Here is a 16,235-nt window from a genome sequence, read left to right on the forward strand (position 1 = left end):
TTCTGTTGGTATCTCATACATGTCTCAGCGGAAACGCACACGGCCCTGCACTGGATATCCTATGTCTCGCATTCCATCAACGCCGAATGGACTCGGAGAAAGGTCATCGTCGTCCCGAAAAAGGGAAACCGGCGAGCCTTCAAGCTCCAAGCTTCAAGCTTCGAGCTCCAGCCCGGCCGCCCGTGTCCGCGAAACATTTCCAGCGCCTGTCTTGGATGTCTTGTGGGTTTCTGGCCCGAATCGGGTGCGTATCGGTGGTGCTTTTCTTTGTCTGGGGGAAGGGATCAATGCGATCGACTAGCAACACTACGTGCGATTCTCTCCCCGCGGCTTCTTCAGTTCACTCGTCATACAGGGACTCGGCGTACGAGCACAACCGCACAAAGTGAGCATATGGGTCCTATGAGGGCACCTAACGACATCGCCGCTGCGGCGTACACGCACGAGGTCGAGTCCGTGCGCCCACGAGCGCTTAGGTGTCGTACACGGTTCACATGTCGGGAGCGGGGATGTCACTCGGGTGTGATCCAACTGAGCGTGCGCGTGTCGACGAGCGGGGTGCGCGTAATGCCCGCGGGCGAGCAGTGTAAGGAGACGCGTGATTCGACACTCCAACGGGGGGTGGGGGGTTGTAACTCGTACGGAACTGCGAGGAAGAGGCGGGGCATGCGTCACGCACGGCCACGGCGGAGTCGAGGTCCGCACCGACTTCAAGGCTGAGCGGGTCCAGCATCCATGCCATGCCTGTGAGACGAGGGACTTACGTTCCTCCGTGGACTCGGACTGTATGTATGCACATCTCGCAGTCGTAAACTTGAACTGGAGACGTCGAGTCTCGCTTGCTTATGCCCAGGACGGGCTCCCATCCCGGTTTAGCAGGTGTTTTTCCGTTTTGGACCTTGTCTTGATCGTTGGTCACATTCACGCCTTGCAGACCGTGTAATACATCATCCCTGTCAAGGATCTCCTGTATCCTTATAAGCCGGTGTCGACGTCGAAATCTGTGTCTTCCCTCTCTCGAACCACTTTCATCTCTCATCTTGTGCGCTAGTACGGACAAGTGACCCGAGTGTCGCACGTACTAGTAAGTACCGTAATTGTTCGAGCATTGTAGGCGCGTCGCTATTGGGTCACGCATCGAGACACGCAGTTTGATCGCCTACATGCGTCGCTGTTCGAGCGCGCTTTGAACTGTCGTATTTCTTGTTTTCGCGCGTGTCTATTCGAGCACGTTTCGAAGGGCTCTTCATCTGTCTATCGTATGATTGTGTTGCTGTTCGAGCACGCCTCGTGACGTGGTGTATTGTGAGCATTCATGATTCGTTGTTTCGTTTGATCAGTCGCCGTATCGCGAGCGTGCATATAGTCAGTACAAGACAGCTGAACATGATTCATTTATATTCTAGCTGGCATATAGTCATCAAACCCCTTCAACCTACTTCAGACAACGCCGCGGATTTCCCTCCCACACCGTACCGTAGTAGTCGATAACCGATTTTGGAAACACGCGGTAAAGGAACACTTCGACCTCCGCCGCTTGGGACGAAGCATGGTCATAGTCGCAGAAATACATATTGAACCGTTCCAGCTCATGTGCGATGGGTTCATAAGACTCTGCAGGAAACTCCAGACACGGTTGCAATTTATAGAGGGTCAGGGAGCGCAAGTCGGGGCACAGGCGGGCGCTATCGTACACGCAGGCGAGTGTCGGCAAATCGTCGTTCAGTAGCCTGTGCTCGATGACTAGGGAGCGGAGGCGCGGCCAAGCCTCGGCCATGGCCAGGAAAGCGGAGTCTGGGACTGAAAGCTTCGTGCCAAAGTGTACGAAGCGTATTTCGACGGACTCCAGGTTATGCAGCTCCAGCAACGGGCGCACGATGTCGAGCAGGGCAGCCCTGCCAAAGGATATTCGCTTTTTCGGCTTCGAGATAGCCAAGCAGACGGCGCGCAAGGATATCGCGCTCATTGAGCATGCGGGAACCAAACATGAGTGGAGGTCGTCCACCGAGCCGTACAAGTCGGTGTACTCGATGGTAATGTTCAGTGTTTCCAACCGAGCCGGGGCAATGGACGTAAACAGGCGTGCAAGCGCCCCAGCCGGTCCCGACACGTTCAATGTGGTGAGCGCGACGAAGCCATTAATGGACATTGCGGTGTCTTCGTCGGATTCGGCGACTGACATGTGGAGCCATTGTAGATGTTGAAGTGACGCGAGTGCACGGAGGACATCTGTATTGGCAATGGCGTCGTTGATATCCACTCGTTGTAGCGACTGGCACCGCGAGAAGAATGGTAGAGAGAGCAGGGAACTGACGTTGTGGAGGCATATCTCTTCAAGCTCTGGCGCCATTGCCACCACCTTCTTGAAGACCGCTAGGAGGTCTGATTCAGGTCCTTTCGTGATTGTAACTGCGTCCTGATCGTCCTCAGGAATAGCCGTCCTATCGGTGGCTTGCACCTGTCCCTGCGCATGATCTTCATGCTGCTCGTCGTGCGTTCCATTTCCATTGTCGTGCTCTATACGGTCGGTCTCGTCTTCGTCTTCATCACCAGTATCCTGAGTGTCTCTGTCGTCCTCACTATTCTCGCTTTCATCATCGTCACTGTTGTCGTCACTACTCTCGCTTTCATCGTCGTCACTGTTGTCGTCACTACTCTCGCTTTCATCGTCGTCACTGTTGTCGTCACTATTTTCGCTTTCACCATCGTCAATATCGTCCTGACTATTGTCACTTTCATCATCGTCATTGTTGTCTTTGTCTACATGTTCTACATGTTGATGGAAAGCTAGGATTCGCAGACCGGGCGAGATGAAGCTCAAGATACGATCGTCGGCATGGGAGTCGCAGTGCTGTTCCCAATAAAGCTCTATGAGATTGGGTAGAAGGGGCTTCTCTCCATTTTGACGGAAGAGATGAGGTACGAGTGAGGCCTGCGTGTGGTCTAGGTTGATCCTCCTTGCGTAGCGGACACGTCGTGCGTAGTGCTGGAAACGCGCCCAGTCTTCCTGGGTCACTTCGTCGCAGAGTGACTAGAGTCAGGGAATAGGTCGCATCAATTTATGTCTAGGAAACGATGTAGAATACCCACAAGGTACTCCAGATCCTGGGAGCCAACTTTTGACTGGACGGCTGGCAAGACGCGTAACAAGTCGTGGATGTCCTCCAAAGTCTTCCACAGTAGGTCCAGTGCTGGGTCACGAAAGCTTTTGCACACGCGTGCAGCTCGAGCGAGCTGTTTGATGGCGGCCCTTTGCTCCCTGGTGATATTAGCGTTTATGCGGCCTGGCATCCCTACCCTAATGCCTAGAGCGCTATACGACTTCGGTTTGACAGGCAAGAGATGCTCGAGAATTTCACGAATGATGTCGATAATCTCAAGAGCTTTATGCATGTTGTGAATCTAGAGTAATCGTGAATAGTCGTTATGGCGAGTATGCTCCGGACTCGGAACACTACTAGAGGTGTATGTCAATCACATTCAGTGTGACATTGCGAGGAACGAACCCACCTGGTTTTACCTGAGCTGGCAAGTGGTAACTTCAAAGAAACGTAATATTGGCCATAGGTGGCATGTCGCATCACCGTGACGCGGCAATGCATACTCAGGAAAGTCACAAGCGCGTTATGTGACACCTCAAGTTTTATCACGCTCGTTCGATCGTTAGCTTGACTATGGCATAGTGGTGTCGAGATTCGTACAGCGTATGGCGTCCATATTCATATGTTCAGTGCATGGTACTAATCATTCATTTGCCTTAGATATGGGCCTCGACTGTGCTCCTTTTCCTTCAAATACAGCGCCGGCCCTGCCGTAAGTAGCAGCAATGTGCGTCAGGTCTACCTCTTCTACTACCAGCTAGGTCATGTAGAACTCATGAAGATCCATCCATCCTCACAGACAATCAAACTCCTGAACTTACGTGGCACATTTGCATGTGTGCTGATTCGCAAATATCTAGCGGGCAATAAACGCCGTGGCGAATCTTTCTTGACGGGCTCACAAACACGTACTGTCGCGGTATCCTTGCAGAATCCTGAAGACATGCATCGCGCGCTTCAGATTCTGGAAATCATCGATTGCATACTGCAGCATGCGCGAGAATCCTCTGTCAAAGTAGCTCCGTTGGCCCGAGTTTGCAAGACTTTCTCGGGGCCGGCTCTGGATAGCACATGGAGAGTGCTTCACAAACCCCTGCCGCTCTTGAAGCTTTTCTCTGGGCTGGAAATGGATACCGTTCGAGAACCGTATTTCTATGTGGTCGTTTATGTATGTCGAGCGCCTCTGTCATTTCCTGTTCGCTCACGAGTCCACTCATGCAATGTTTCATCTCATACTAGCGTCTAACAAGCGACATACTCCCGTCCGAATGGGAGCGATTCCTGTCATACTGTCATCGTGTACGCGAGATCACGTGTGGAGAGTATGCAATGTTTACCCAAAGTGTTGTCGTCCATTCCTCGGTCTGGCAACAGTTGTTCGTGAGGAATGGGGGAAGACCACTCCTGCCTCATGTGCGAATCATCGACTGGTACCCCCAATCACTGCTCGACGCTGATATTCTCTACCTCACATCCTCTACTCTCAGGCAGCTTCGCGTAGATATCGAGGAAGCACCATCACATGCTTTGCTTACGGATGCGATGGCGAGGTACACAAACCTGCAGATGGCCTTTGGCATGGTGCTTCAGCAAGTGGTGCAAATGTCGCCATTCCTGGAGGTCCTCGATACATCCGGCGTGGGGTATAGCGCACTAGCGTTGCCCGTCTCAGTTTGCAGCCGCTTGCGTGTGTGCAAGACACATATGTGCATCTCGCGTGACGAAGATTCACATCTCGACATCGCCTGTCTGGACGCGCTCGCTGCCTCATCACAATTGGAGGAGCTTGCGTTCGATGTCATAGTCGTGCCTGCGACACTCATATCATGCACATATGCGTTCAACGCTCTGCGGAAGCTTACAGTTCAGGGGGATATACAGTCCTTGGAACGTCTGCTAGCCGTCCTCACACTCCCTTGCATCTGTTTGCTCAACCTGCAAACAGGTAGCGATCCTCAATTAAAGGAAAAGGCTATGATTCTGCAGCAGTACCATGCTCTGTTTTCAGCCATCTCCGCCAAAGCCGCGCATAGCCTTACATCGCTGGAAGTATCTCCGGCTACGGATCTCGATGTGGATGAATATTCGGAATCCGAGATCTGTTTCTCTCTGCAAGACTTCGTGGCTCCACTTTTCCAGCTCAAGAAGCTAGAGGCTTTGAACTTGACTCTGCGCACATCGTTGACGGTCTCTCCCGTGGACGTCCAAATCATGGCGAAGAATTGGCCTGGACTCAAGTCTCTATGCCTAGAACCATGCTCCCGCCGATCATCCATCGACTCTCTAGTGCCGTTCGCCAAGAGTCTTCCACTCCTACGAATCTTGTTGTTGCACAACTTCCGCATCGGCGGCCTGCATGACTTAGAAGCTTGCCCAGCCTCGTCCCACGAACTGCAAACCATCAAAATTTTCTCGTGCGGATATGAGGCCTATAACCCTGCCGATATGGCACATATGATAGATCGCCTCTTCCCGAACATTGTGGTGACCGACTCCCATTTCGGCTTGTGGCGCGAGACCAAGAGGCTTCTAGCAGAACTACAGGCGGCGCGGGCCCGCGAAGGGCCTCTACCAGAATGAGCTCCGTGAGGGACATGACGCGGGTGCCGGGGAGTACAGTTGCGCTATATCCAGTGTGGCATGACGACCGATCCCGCTTGGAACGGCCTGGTTCTGGGTCGCTTGTTACAATTTGCCAGGTGCTCCATCTTCATACCACTTCCCACACAGACATTGCACGCTAGCCTGTGCAATTTGCCCAAAGTTAATTATGAGAATGGAGGAATATAGGTCCTGGATCTAATCAAAGCTACGAGACTAGGCAGCAGAGGATATCCTTATTTTCCTATGATTCGACGCTGAGCGCACAGCGATCCTTTGCGAGGCTCGTGGCGTGTAGCGTAGCCTCTATCGGAAAAAACTGCAAGGTCAATGTTCATATTCTCTAGCATGCGTCTAATATGGCCTCGTCAGGTACGTTAACGTCTCCATCACGGCGGAGACGATGCACAGGTCTCGACGGTCTGGCAGCTAGAGAATATCAGGTAACTACCTGGATTGCGATTCACTTGCCCGTGAAATCATTAATTCCCTCAGGAAATGTGGATCATATCTCCGCTGAATCCAAGACTCATTCAATATCATGGACTGCTGAGGATGCGCAGCAGGTCAGGATTTACTTCAAAGTGTTCCACAGCCAAGTCAGTGGACGGTGGGCGAAGTAGCTTAAGATGCAACAAGAAAACGTCAGATTTGATGGTCGCTTTTGATATATTGGGTAGAAACAGTCTTCCTGGCTCAACTTCAGCTGGTAGCCGTGGGAAGGGACGGCATTTGCGTCGGGAGACTATGTCACAAACGCGTTATGTCACGCAATGTCAGCACGTCGACGGACTTCTACTTAATGCAGACCGCAGCGAGCGCTGCACGTCTATGCATCAGATACTACAGACTGCTGGCATCGTGGAAAGCATAGTCACACATGCTCATCGCGTATCGTCCATCGAAACGGCTACACTGGCAAGAGTCAGTAGGACTTTCACGGATCCAGCTTTGAACGCTCTATGGAGACACCTTGAAAGCTTCCTCCCGCTGCTCAAATTGTTCTCTGGACTGAACAGCGTTACCTTGGAATGTACGCAAACTGAGGAGGGATGTTTGGCGAGTGTATACGTGTGTTCGGCGTCCGTTCACTTATTAAGAAATCGACTCACTATTGATGACCTTTGCTAGTACCTAACGAATAACATTCTCCCTGCAGAATGGGATCGGTTCCAGGCACATATTGGACGCGTGCGCAAGATCGGCAACCACTCAGATCTGGAACGCGCTATAATCATCCACCCGTCTGTGTACCAGCAGCTCTACTTGAAGAACAGGTGCATGGCGCTTCTGCCTCATGTCAACGAGACTTGTTGGCATCCCGCATCAATCCTGGATACCGAACTACTCTTCATAGTTCCTCGGTCGCTCGAGGCGCTGGCAATCGACGTTCGGCGGGCATACTTCCCGTTGTCTTTGGACGCATTTATAGGGAAAGGCGCCGGGCTGAATAAAGACTTCGGGGTGCAGCTGAGGCAGATGCTGCAGCTGACACCAACCCTGAGACTGTTAACTGTATCCGGCGTAGGATACGCCGCGCTGGCAGCATCCGTATCAACATGCTCGCATTTGCGCACCCTGCGTGTAGTCACTCACGGGGAACATAATACGGACGCTGAACTGGATATCACTTTCCTCCAGGCTATCCAGTCCCTCGAGTACCTAGCGCAACTCCGGCTCAAATGGGTTTCAATGCCTGATTCTCCTATCTTCCAGTCATATCCGCTCGCCGCCTTACAAGAGCTCTCGATTCATGGTGATACGCAGTCCTTGGAGAGACTACTGGCCATCTTGGAACTGCCCATGATCCGGTCTCTTTACTTGACTACATACCCATACGTGCGAACCGACGAAGCAGACATCATCCTTCTGCAGTATCATGAATTCTTTGCTGCCGTTGCCGCTACAACCTTGTCCACTCTCACGTTTCTGGACGTGTGCGTGCCGGAAGAATGGGGAAGCTATCCGGAGGACGGTTCGGAGGCGAACTTGCGCTTCTCGCTGCGTGGGTTGATCAAACCACTGTTTCAACTGAAGAGGCTGAAGAAGCTCAAGTTGGCGGTCACAGCGTCCCTATCAGTATCCCCCGAGGACATCCGCAGCGTAGCCAATGCCTGGCCTGGCCTGAAGTCGCTAGTGCTCTGTCCGTGTGGTCAACGCTCCTCCGTTAGCTCCCTCGTCCCATTCGCTCGACATCTGCCGCTCTTGGAAACACTCTCCCTGCAGAACTTTAATATAGACAGCATTGAAGATCGGCAAGCTTGTCAAGCCATGCCGCATCCACTGGAGCACATTGCGCTCTTGGGGTTGGGCGATAAGTACGATGTCGTCAAATTGGCTAAGCTCATAAACTATCTGTTTCCTGGCGCGGACGCCATGTTCCCGCACGAGGACTCTTTGTGGCGCCGGGTTTCCGGACTTCTCACTCGGCCGCAGGTAACTCGCGGGAGGAGGCAGGGCGGCCACAACACGGAAGTACTTGTAGCCATATGCGACCAACTTGGAGGCCCATGGACCACGATATGATCCACTAGTATCCACTAAACAGAGCCTATCAGCTACGACTCATCTATTGAGCTCTATGTTACTTCGACATTTTCAGCTACGGATACATACCAGTTACGACTGAGATTCAGCAATGTGAATGTGCTATCGTAGATGATGGCCAGCTGTGGTAAGATGTATCCGATATGGTGTAGTGGCTAACATTATCGCCTCTCACGCGATAGCCCGGGGTTCAATTCCCCGTGTCGGAAGACTTTTTTGTCGCCTTAATAGACAGGTTTATTTCATAACGTCATAGCAGAACCAAAGTTCTTAGGGGGAACATGTATACACCAGTATATCACAGCTGAACCCATTATCCATAAAGAGGACATAATGTACATCATGTAGTATGCGCATTCAGTTGCACGACCATGTCTGCCACCTTTTGGCTCCTCGGATGGATATCGCATTCAAAATGCTTCGGATGGCTGTAGATGGCGTTCAACATACGATTCCTATCTTGGGCACGACAGCGGACTTACCTGACAGCACCCGAATCGAACGCGGCTTCCGGTGTGATTTCTTCTCCTGAGGCATTCCGCGCCTTGCAGATATCGAGCGTCGCTATCATGTTCGCCGCGGCGAGCCAGATGATGTAGTCGCCGAGTTGCTTGCCGGGACAGAGCCTAAATATCGCCACCGCCAGCTTAGCAATGGCTAATGTGCAAGCGTAGAGGAAAACGAACCGTCTGCCGAAGCCGAACACCATCCTATGCGGGCTGCATTGTTCTGCCGTCTCCGAATCGAGGTTCTCAAAACGCTCAGGGAGGAAGGTATCCGGATCGGGGTACATGCTAGGGTCTCGTGTCATTGCCCTGTGATCGTGTGTCAGCTGGGCTGGCACAGGAGAGGCGAGAATACCTGCCAGATGTTGCCGATAACCATTGTGCCCTTGGGGATGTAGTGGTCACGGTAGACGTCGCCGTGCGTGACGTTGTGTGGGACCCCTTACGATACAAGCTGTCAGCCTTGATGATCACTGTTTGCGCAGTGTATAGACTGACCTAGGGGTGCGGGAGGGTTCCATCTATAATGTAGCGGTATAAGAGTGACGTAGTTGCGATGTAGGCGAAGACTGACCTGTAGACCTCTTTGAGAACACACTCGAGGTACGGCAGTGAAGGACGGTCCTCGAGCTCCGGCAGGCGCTCCGAGCCAACGACGCGGTCTATTTCGGCCTGCGCCTTTCTGTACACCTCTGGGTGCAGAACCATCGCGAGGAGGAACGAAAGGAGGGTGATAATCGTCTGAGAATTGTCAATCGACCTGCATACTGGCGCGCCCCTCGGTATGATCGAGGTTGCCGGTTAAGAATCACATACCGTGTCAGACCCAGCTGGGGGCCACGTCAGGTCTCATAATGCTAGGGATGCAGGTTATGAACTAACCTCCATACATCAGACAGACCGCATACTTGATACTTTCCTGGTCTTCCGGGGTGATCTCGTTGTCCTTGGACAATTCGTCGAGCAGATACGTGAGGAAAGATGGCTTTGCGGTCCCTGCTGCCTAGGATACGGCGTCACCGCAGACAAAACTGACGGCAAGGAGCGGTGCTCACAACCTCTCGTCTGACTTTGTCGTAAGGGGTATCTAACATCTCGCGCACGCGCTGTCGAGCAATAAAGGCTCTTCTTTTGAACCCACTACCAGGCATCCAAGTAGGTATGTGCCTCACTAAGGCATGTCACGTTAATATGAGGGTAAGTGACGGGGGAGAAACGTACGGAACGGGAAGAAATCGACCAAGGTCGCTACAAGGCTGTCTGCCTCGATTGCGCCGGTCAAGGCGTTGTCCGCAAATTTGACAAACTCGTCGTCGACTGAGGATACTGAATGGCCATAGGCAATCTCCATCATCATGGCAGCGGAGAACCTGCAGCATGCTGAGCACGAAGTATGGAATACGCAAAAATGCTTGTGCATGCCTCTTGACATGGTTCTCGAAGGCTTGCGGGGTCTGAATTAGATCCAACAAAAACTTATTCGTCTCTCTGCGTTGCAAGGGAAGGTAGCTGTCAATTGCATTCCTAGCCTGGATGGCTGTCTGATACCACTTGCGTTGACGACGCCATTCATCCGTGTAGGACATGAACACCATGGGCTTGAACCGTACCCTAATACCAAGCTCTTTCACCGGATGACATCATGCAGTGTGTGGTGTAGGAAGCTTACAGTTCATTAATTAGGACAAAGCGTGGCCTGTCGGAGTATTTTGAACCGCGCTTCTCCATCAAGTCCTGCGCTACTTCCAGTGAGTTGAGGATGATGGCCGGCCTCACGAAGAACTTCGCGAACACGATTTCCCCTACGGATCAACGTTACATGCCGTCAAATTCACCATCCCAAAACCCATACCATACTGCTTCCCCCACTCTGTAAATGTGCGCTGCTGATACTGAAGCGGCAACTGGTGTACATTGCCCACAAGCGGCAGACGCGAGGGCCCGGGAGGAAGGGGGAGGGTTCGTTTATGGTTCAGATAACGGGCGTAGGCAAAATGGGCGACAACAAAGAGAAGGACTGCCCAAGCCATGGGCCGCTCGATTCCTAGATCCGATACGAGAGTCATGGTCGAAAGGATATTGTAGACGTCGTTTCGAGTCGTGTACTCTTGCATCAAAGTTGTATTTAGGCGGGCCTTCCATCAGTCACGGCGTCAACCTGATTGACTCAGACCGGGCCGGATCACTGCGCATCGTTTGCAAGCGACAGCCGATCAAGTCGCGAGGGCGGTGACATTGATCGACGAGTGATCGTAGTTACCAACACTGCCGCCACTCCAACAGTCCCCTTCTAGCAAGACCGTAGAATCTGCAATAGGACTCGAATGTATAGAAATGAGCCCTAGAGGATTGAGGGAAAGTAGCTATTGTCAAGTCCAAAAGAATGTAAGTGTCAGCCAGTCTACGGCTCGCACGGATCAGTTATCCTGAGTAAATACTTCGGCATAACGCTCGGTAATGAGATCCATTGCCCGTTCGGAGCGTGGTCGTATATCACACTCAAAAGGCTCAACCTCACTGTATATAGTGTCAATGGCAGCTTCACGGTAAGCTGCACAGATGTTCTCGCCTAATGAGACCGCTTTTGAATGATGGTGTTGGGACGACCTCACGCCCCACAGAATCCCGAGCTCTCCGGATATCCATGGTGGCGAGTAAGTTTGCAGCCAGAAGCCAGATACTAGAGTCAGCAAGGAAACGGCCTGGGCAGATACTGCAAGTACAAAGCGTTTACTCAGATGAAACCGATCTGATGACAGTTCTCACCGTCTGCCGAACCCGAAGACGTACTTCCGTGGATCTTGAGAAGCAGCCTTCTCGGCATCCACCTCCTGGAAGCGCTCAGGAAGAAATTCGTCAGGCTCTGAATATAGACTGGGGTCTCGACCCATAGCCCTTCAACGTTTCAAGTGAGCAAAAGTCAGATGCAAGATGATGGGATGCGTCAGCATACCATATGTTCGTGACGATCATGGAGCCTGCTGGGAGGGTATATCTCTCGTACGTGTCGTCTTCCTGGAGACGATGTGGGAGCCCTAAAGATATCGGTTATTTTGCATGTTTTCCAAAATAAGATAGGAATGCACACCTAGGGGTGCGGCTGGGTTCCAACTATATCAAGTTATAACAGTCATGTTCAATGATTCATGCATAAAGAATGGCGCACCGTAGCACTTCCTTCACGATACAATCAATATATGGCAGTGAATCTCGGTCGCTGAGCTCTGGGAGTCGACTGTTACCAACTACGAGATCAAGCTCCGCTTGCGCCTTCTTGACGATCTCCGGGTGAATCGTCATCGCCAGAAAGAACGTGAGCAGTGCATTCAGAGTCTGTACAGGTGGTCATTTTGATATCGCCGATGTATTGTTTATGAACACGACCTACCGTGTCGACTCCAGCTTAACCACCAGTTGCATGAGCACGCAATAACCAGATGACAAAGCTTGGACGCCCACCTCCGTACATTTGGGATGCTGCATTGCTGATAATGTACTCATCATCCTCGGCCAATGCGCTGTCTCGCAAAGCCTCTTGGAGCATAAAGGTGGTCAAGGACGGCTTTGCTGTACCAAGTGCCTATTGATCCAACGAATACTGAGCGGTTATGATGGACGCGATGCAACAGGGCGTTCTCACCATAGCGCTGCGCACCTTCTCAAATGGTATGCGCGTCATCTCCGCCCACATGTCCTTGACCTCAAGCGCACGACGCTTGAAGCCTGCTCCCGGCATCCACGTTGGAATATGCCTCACTGAGGATCGCAGGCACGGTGAGTGAATATACTATGCAAGCGCTGATTATGGTATGCTCACGCATGGGGATGAAGTCGACTAGTGTGGAAGCAGCGCTGCCAATAGTGCTCAGTGCGGAGACCGTTCCATTGGCGAATGCCATGAACTCGTCGTCTGCGGAAGAGACAGGGAGCCCATACGTGATCTCCATCATCAGCGCACCGTTATACCTAGCCAGCAGTAGGTCAGTGTACTTTCGCTTATAAAGAGGTAGTCGCACCTCCTGATGTGCGACAAGAACTCCTTGGGGTTGTGTGTAAGATCCGATAGGAGTCTCCCAATCTCTGCGCGCTGCATTGGACGATACTGTTCAACGGCGGACTTCGTCTCTAGAGCGCCTAGAAAGTATTTCCTGAGGCGGCGGCATGTTTCATCGTAGGGCATGAATCCCAGAATGGGTTTGGGGAACACGCTAGCCTTGCATAATCAGTCATGTCACGATATCCTCGGGGAAGCAAATTACGTACAGCTTATTTGCGAGGATGGAGTACGGCCTGTCCGAGTACTTTCCTCCTCGTTTCTCAAGTAGCTCCCGCGCCACATTTGCAGAGCTGACGATGAGGATAGGCCTGTGGAAGGCATGTATGCATATTAGATCGCCTACAACAATGACGTCGCCTGAGTGTAAACATTTGATGCAGCCTGAGACACTGACCATACTTCCTGGCCCATTCCGCAAACGTTTTGTGTTGGTACTCCAGAGATATCTGATGCACATTCCCGAGTAAAGGCAGTTGTGGAGGTCCAGGAGGGAGCACAGAACGCGATGAAGGAAGGATGCGTGTGCAGAGGTAGTGACATATAATCCCCAGAAGGATGCTAGCGCATAGGAGTGTCTCGATACTGGCTGGGAGCATTGCGCTGGGAAGTGAAGACGAATAACAGGCAGATGTACCGTCCCATCCAATTGTCCACGTCACAGTTCCCGGCTAGACGGGTGTGTCAAACTGATCTCGATGGATAATTTCCTACCAATTCGCATTTTACGCGATGTCTCTTAAGCGCCATGCGAATGTCGAATCCGACACATCATCTTCTGGAGAGAACATTCAAGTTGTCCCTACTTTTCACTACAGACACGACGCTTGCCTTTGGGAAATGCTAGCAGTGCCAGAAATCTGTGTACCGAGATGTTCAAGGGATTGGACACAATCATCCAGGGAAGTTCGGCAGCTTCTGACATCTGATCAGGGCCCGATCAGATGTATCTGCATGCTGGAACAGAGACTGTATAATTGCACCATCAGACATATGTCAACGAGTACGAGCTCTTGCTCCATCCCGACAGTGCAGTATCCTGACAAGTTGGGACGGAGAATATCGGATCTTGAGTTGAACGAACCGGGAAGGTCCGGCGCGGGCGCTCGACTCCGCCGTGCAAGCAGAAGGGGACATTGGTCTCGTACCCCCCGTATCCGCACCCCACCACCGCGAAAAGTAGTCTCGTAACCAGACGTCTTTTGCAGGGAGGGAGGGGGGTATCCGTCACGCCCCGGCGCTTGACGTGCCTGCGGCGCATCTTGCCTGCGACGCATTCCGTAAGTCTCATCTATGTACGTCGCGTAGTATGGCTTCCGCTATATTCACTCTTGCCGAGTTCTCGTATGGTCTTTCGACGCTCTCGGCATCCATCCTCAAGAAGTGTAAAAATATGCCTTGAACCCCTCAAGCATAAATGTATGAGGCCATCACTGAGTTGTGAACACAGTTTTCTTATGTCGCCTTTGAAATCTGCAGTGTAGTCTTTGGCTCTAATAGTATGCACTTGCATGGTTCATATCCGGTCAATTGGCAACAGTGAAGTACAGAAGGGCAGGTGCGCGCGCGAAAGTTGCTAGGAGTAGTTACCTAAAAAGGCTAGGTGAATCAACGGAATGATGCGGTATCAAAGTCTGTGACCGTTACACGGGCGCTACGTGGGCGCTAAACGGAATGGGGGGTGCGCCTACTGAACTGCCCCAGACCCAGGCTCCTTCCCGCCGCTGTGGGAGTTATAGGGGCTCAATCCGACAAATTTGACGCAAGCTAAGTCCTGCAAACCCATCCGCCACACTTGCGCCACAATCCGGCTACATCCGAGGCAAGATCAAACTCCGAATCCCAACCTTAAACCCCCATAACTCCCTACAGCGGCTGGCACAAAACATCTACAAGCAGCGGAGGAGCGGCGCATGTCACCTAGATTAGGAAGGCAGGATACTGGCCTATCATTACATAATCGTTACGGTCCCGTGTATCACAGTAGCGTTGATGTGTCCCAGTGTCGAGTCTCGTCGTCCTCGGTGCAACTTTGTGACCATGGCCTTCACCCCTCTAATAAAAGTTTTATACCTGGCTTTGACACAGATGCGCGCATCCCTGCCGAGGTTAATTTTCGTCCTTCTGACTGGTGAAGGCCTCATGCAACATCCCTTCGTTGAATAACCCATCCTCGGCCTGGCTGGCACTTCAAGTTCAGCACTCTCCATGCACCTGCGACCCAGGTTCTCGACTTTTTCACTGATAATGTGGCTTCCAAGATGCAAAGTGTTGCGAACAATGGGCTTTCTGCGCATCGTTGTTACATTCACTCATGGGGGTTGCGATGACCTCAATTGACGACATTGAAATGTTTGGATGTCAATTATCATTTCCGGGAATCAATCCTGCCTCGTATGGGAGGTGCGGCGCCGGTCCTCCGCTGTTTGTAGATGTTTTGTGCCAGCCGCTGTAGGGAGTTATAGGGGATTAAGGTTCAAATGGGATGTCACATGATATGCACGTGATGTGATGGCACATGATCTGTGGTAAGACTTCTATTCTCGGATACACAAGATAAAACATTGAGTACGCTATTCGGATGAAGTCCCCTATAACTCCCACAGCGGCGGGAAGGAGCCTGCCCCAGACCCCTTTTCGCGGTGGTGGGGTGCGGATACGGGGGGATGGGTACGAGACCAGGGGACATGTTCATTCGACGTCAACGTTCGTACGTACGTCACTTTACGATCACACAACTTAGGCTTCAAACTATCCTCGAATGTTCAAATATCAATTGAGGTTCGAACTTCACTATGCTCGGACAATCGTGCGTCACGGGAAGGTTCTGTCTAGCGCCGTCACTACAACAGGTTACATCGAGGCGTAGAAGCAAGTCAAACAGACGAGCATGGATGTTCTACTAGAAGAGCACGCTGCACAAGCCCTCAGGGGTCTCAGGGTCTGGAGACTGCAGCGTTGAATTTGCCAGGATTATGATATTCTGATGTACTCCTCTGAATGAGATATGGACGGGATTATCGAGTCTCGACAAGTACCGGCATCTTTTGCGAGTCTGATTCGAATTACGCTTCTCGTAAGATACCTGTCTATCGAGCCTATGCCCCTAATGACTCTTTTGTTGTCATTGAACGAGTCAAAATGCAACCCACGAGGTAATCGTGTTGGCGCCTAGATCCAACAGTGAAGGAAGTCCGCAGTCCTGGATGAGAGTCCAATGGCAGTGAAGGGAGGACGTCAGCGGGCACTTTGATTCAAGACTTCGACGTATCTGATTCTGTACATACGTACTGTACGTACCCAAGTATTGAGGGAAATGCCAATCTTAGCAATAGCGGGAAGGTGACAAATGTGAAGGCGAACTAATGTGATTACGCAATGATGAGCTTTGCAGCCGCTAGCGTTTGTGGGTGGATGCTACAGATG

General features: G+C 51.8%; 5 protein-coding genes and 1 non-coding gene across 6 annotated transcripts; 3 read left to right on the forward strand and 3 right to left on the reverse strand.

Annotated features, from left to right (window-relative positions):
- Window positions 1-1,435: 1,435 nt before the first annotated feature.
- Window positions 1,436-3,393, reverse strand: POSPLADRAFT_1060574 (hypothetical protein; the record flags this gene model as incomplete). The annotated part of the gene is made up of 2 exons (XM_024481281.1): window positions 1,436-3,031; window positions 3,091-3,393. The coding sequence occupies 2 exons, from the start codon at window positions 3,391-3,393 to the stop codon at window positions 1,436-1,438; spliced, it is 1,899 nt and encodes a 632-aa protein (XP_024335477.1).
- Window positions 3,394-3,876: 483 nt separating this feature from the next.
- On the forward strand, window positions 3,877-5,681 carry POSPLADRAFT_1036262 (hypothetical protein; the record flags this gene model as incomplete). Its single annotated transcript, XM_024477137.1, has 2 exons — window positions 3,877-4,269; window positions 4,341-5,681. The coding sequence occupies 2 exons, from the start codon at window positions 3,877-3,879 to the stop codon at window positions 5,679-5,681; spliced, it is 1,734 nt and encodes a 577-aa protein (XP_024335478.1).
- Window positions 5,682-6,061: 380 nt separating this feature from the next.
- POSPLADRAFT_1036263 (hypothetical protein) lies at window positions 6,062-8,228 on the forward strand (the record flags this gene model as incomplete). The annotated part of the gene is made up of 4 exons (XM_024477138.1): window positions 6,062-6,074; window positions 6,198-6,301; window positions 6,543-6,773; window positions 6,834-8,228. The coding sequence occupies 4 exons, from the start codon at window positions 6,062-6,064 to the stop codon at window positions 8,226-8,228; spliced, it is 1,743 nt and encodes a 580-aa protein (XP_024335479.1).
- A 158-nt stretch (window positions 8,229-8,386) lies between these two features.
- On the forward strand, window positions 8,387-8,458 carry POSPLADRAFT_t134. Its single transcript has one exon. It is a non-coding gene; the product is annotated as a tRNA-Glu (tRNA).
- Window positions 8,459-8,548: 90 nt separating this feature from the next.
- POSPLADRAFT_1173537 (hypothetical protein) lies at window positions 8,549-10,788 on the reverse strand (the record flags this gene model as incomplete). Its single annotated transcript, XM_024488238.1, has 13 exons — window positions 8,549-8,677; window positions 8,732-8,875; window positions 8,936-9,064; window positions 9,115-9,196; window positions 9,254-9,276; window positions 9,330-9,496; window positions 9,572-9,585; window positions 9,638-9,758; window positions 9,811-9,926; window positions 9,977-10,135; window positions 10,158-10,366; window positions 10,425-10,557; window positions 10,608-10,788. The coding sequence occupies 13 exons, from the start codon at window positions 10,783-10,785 to the stop codon at window positions 8,590-8,592; spliced, it is 1,563 nt and encodes a 520-aa protein (XP_024335480.1). The 3' UTR covers window positions 8,549-8,589.
- A 384-nt stretch (window positions 10,789-11,172) lies between these two features.
- POSPLADRAFT_1153345 (hypothetical protein) lies at window positions 11,173-13,408 on the reverse strand (the record flags this gene model as incomplete). The annotated part of the gene is made up of 12 exons (XM_024486738.1): window positions 11,173-11,272; window positions 11,313-11,468; window positions 11,522-11,650; window positions 11,709-11,790; window positions 11,844-11,866; window positions 11,922-12,088; window positions 12,198-12,335; window positions 12,396-12,511; window positions 12,573-12,721; window positions 12,772-12,963; window positions 13,019-13,151; window positions 13,207-13,408. The coding sequence occupies 12 exons, from the start codon at window positions 13,406-13,408 to the stop codon at window positions 11,173-11,175; spliced, it is 1,587 nt and encodes a 528-aa protein (XP_024335481.1).
- Between the last annotated feature and the right edge of the window lie 2,827 nt (window positions 13,409-16,235).

The sequence above is a fragment of the Postia placenta genome, assembly GCF_002117355.1.
Source record: "Postia placenta MAD-698-R-SB12 unplaced genomic scaffold POSPLAscaffold_14, whole genome shotgun sequence".
Classification (NCBI taxonomy): Eukaryota; Fungi; Basidiomycota; class Agaricomycetes; order Polyporales; family Adustoporiaceae; genus Rhodonia; species Rhodonia placenta.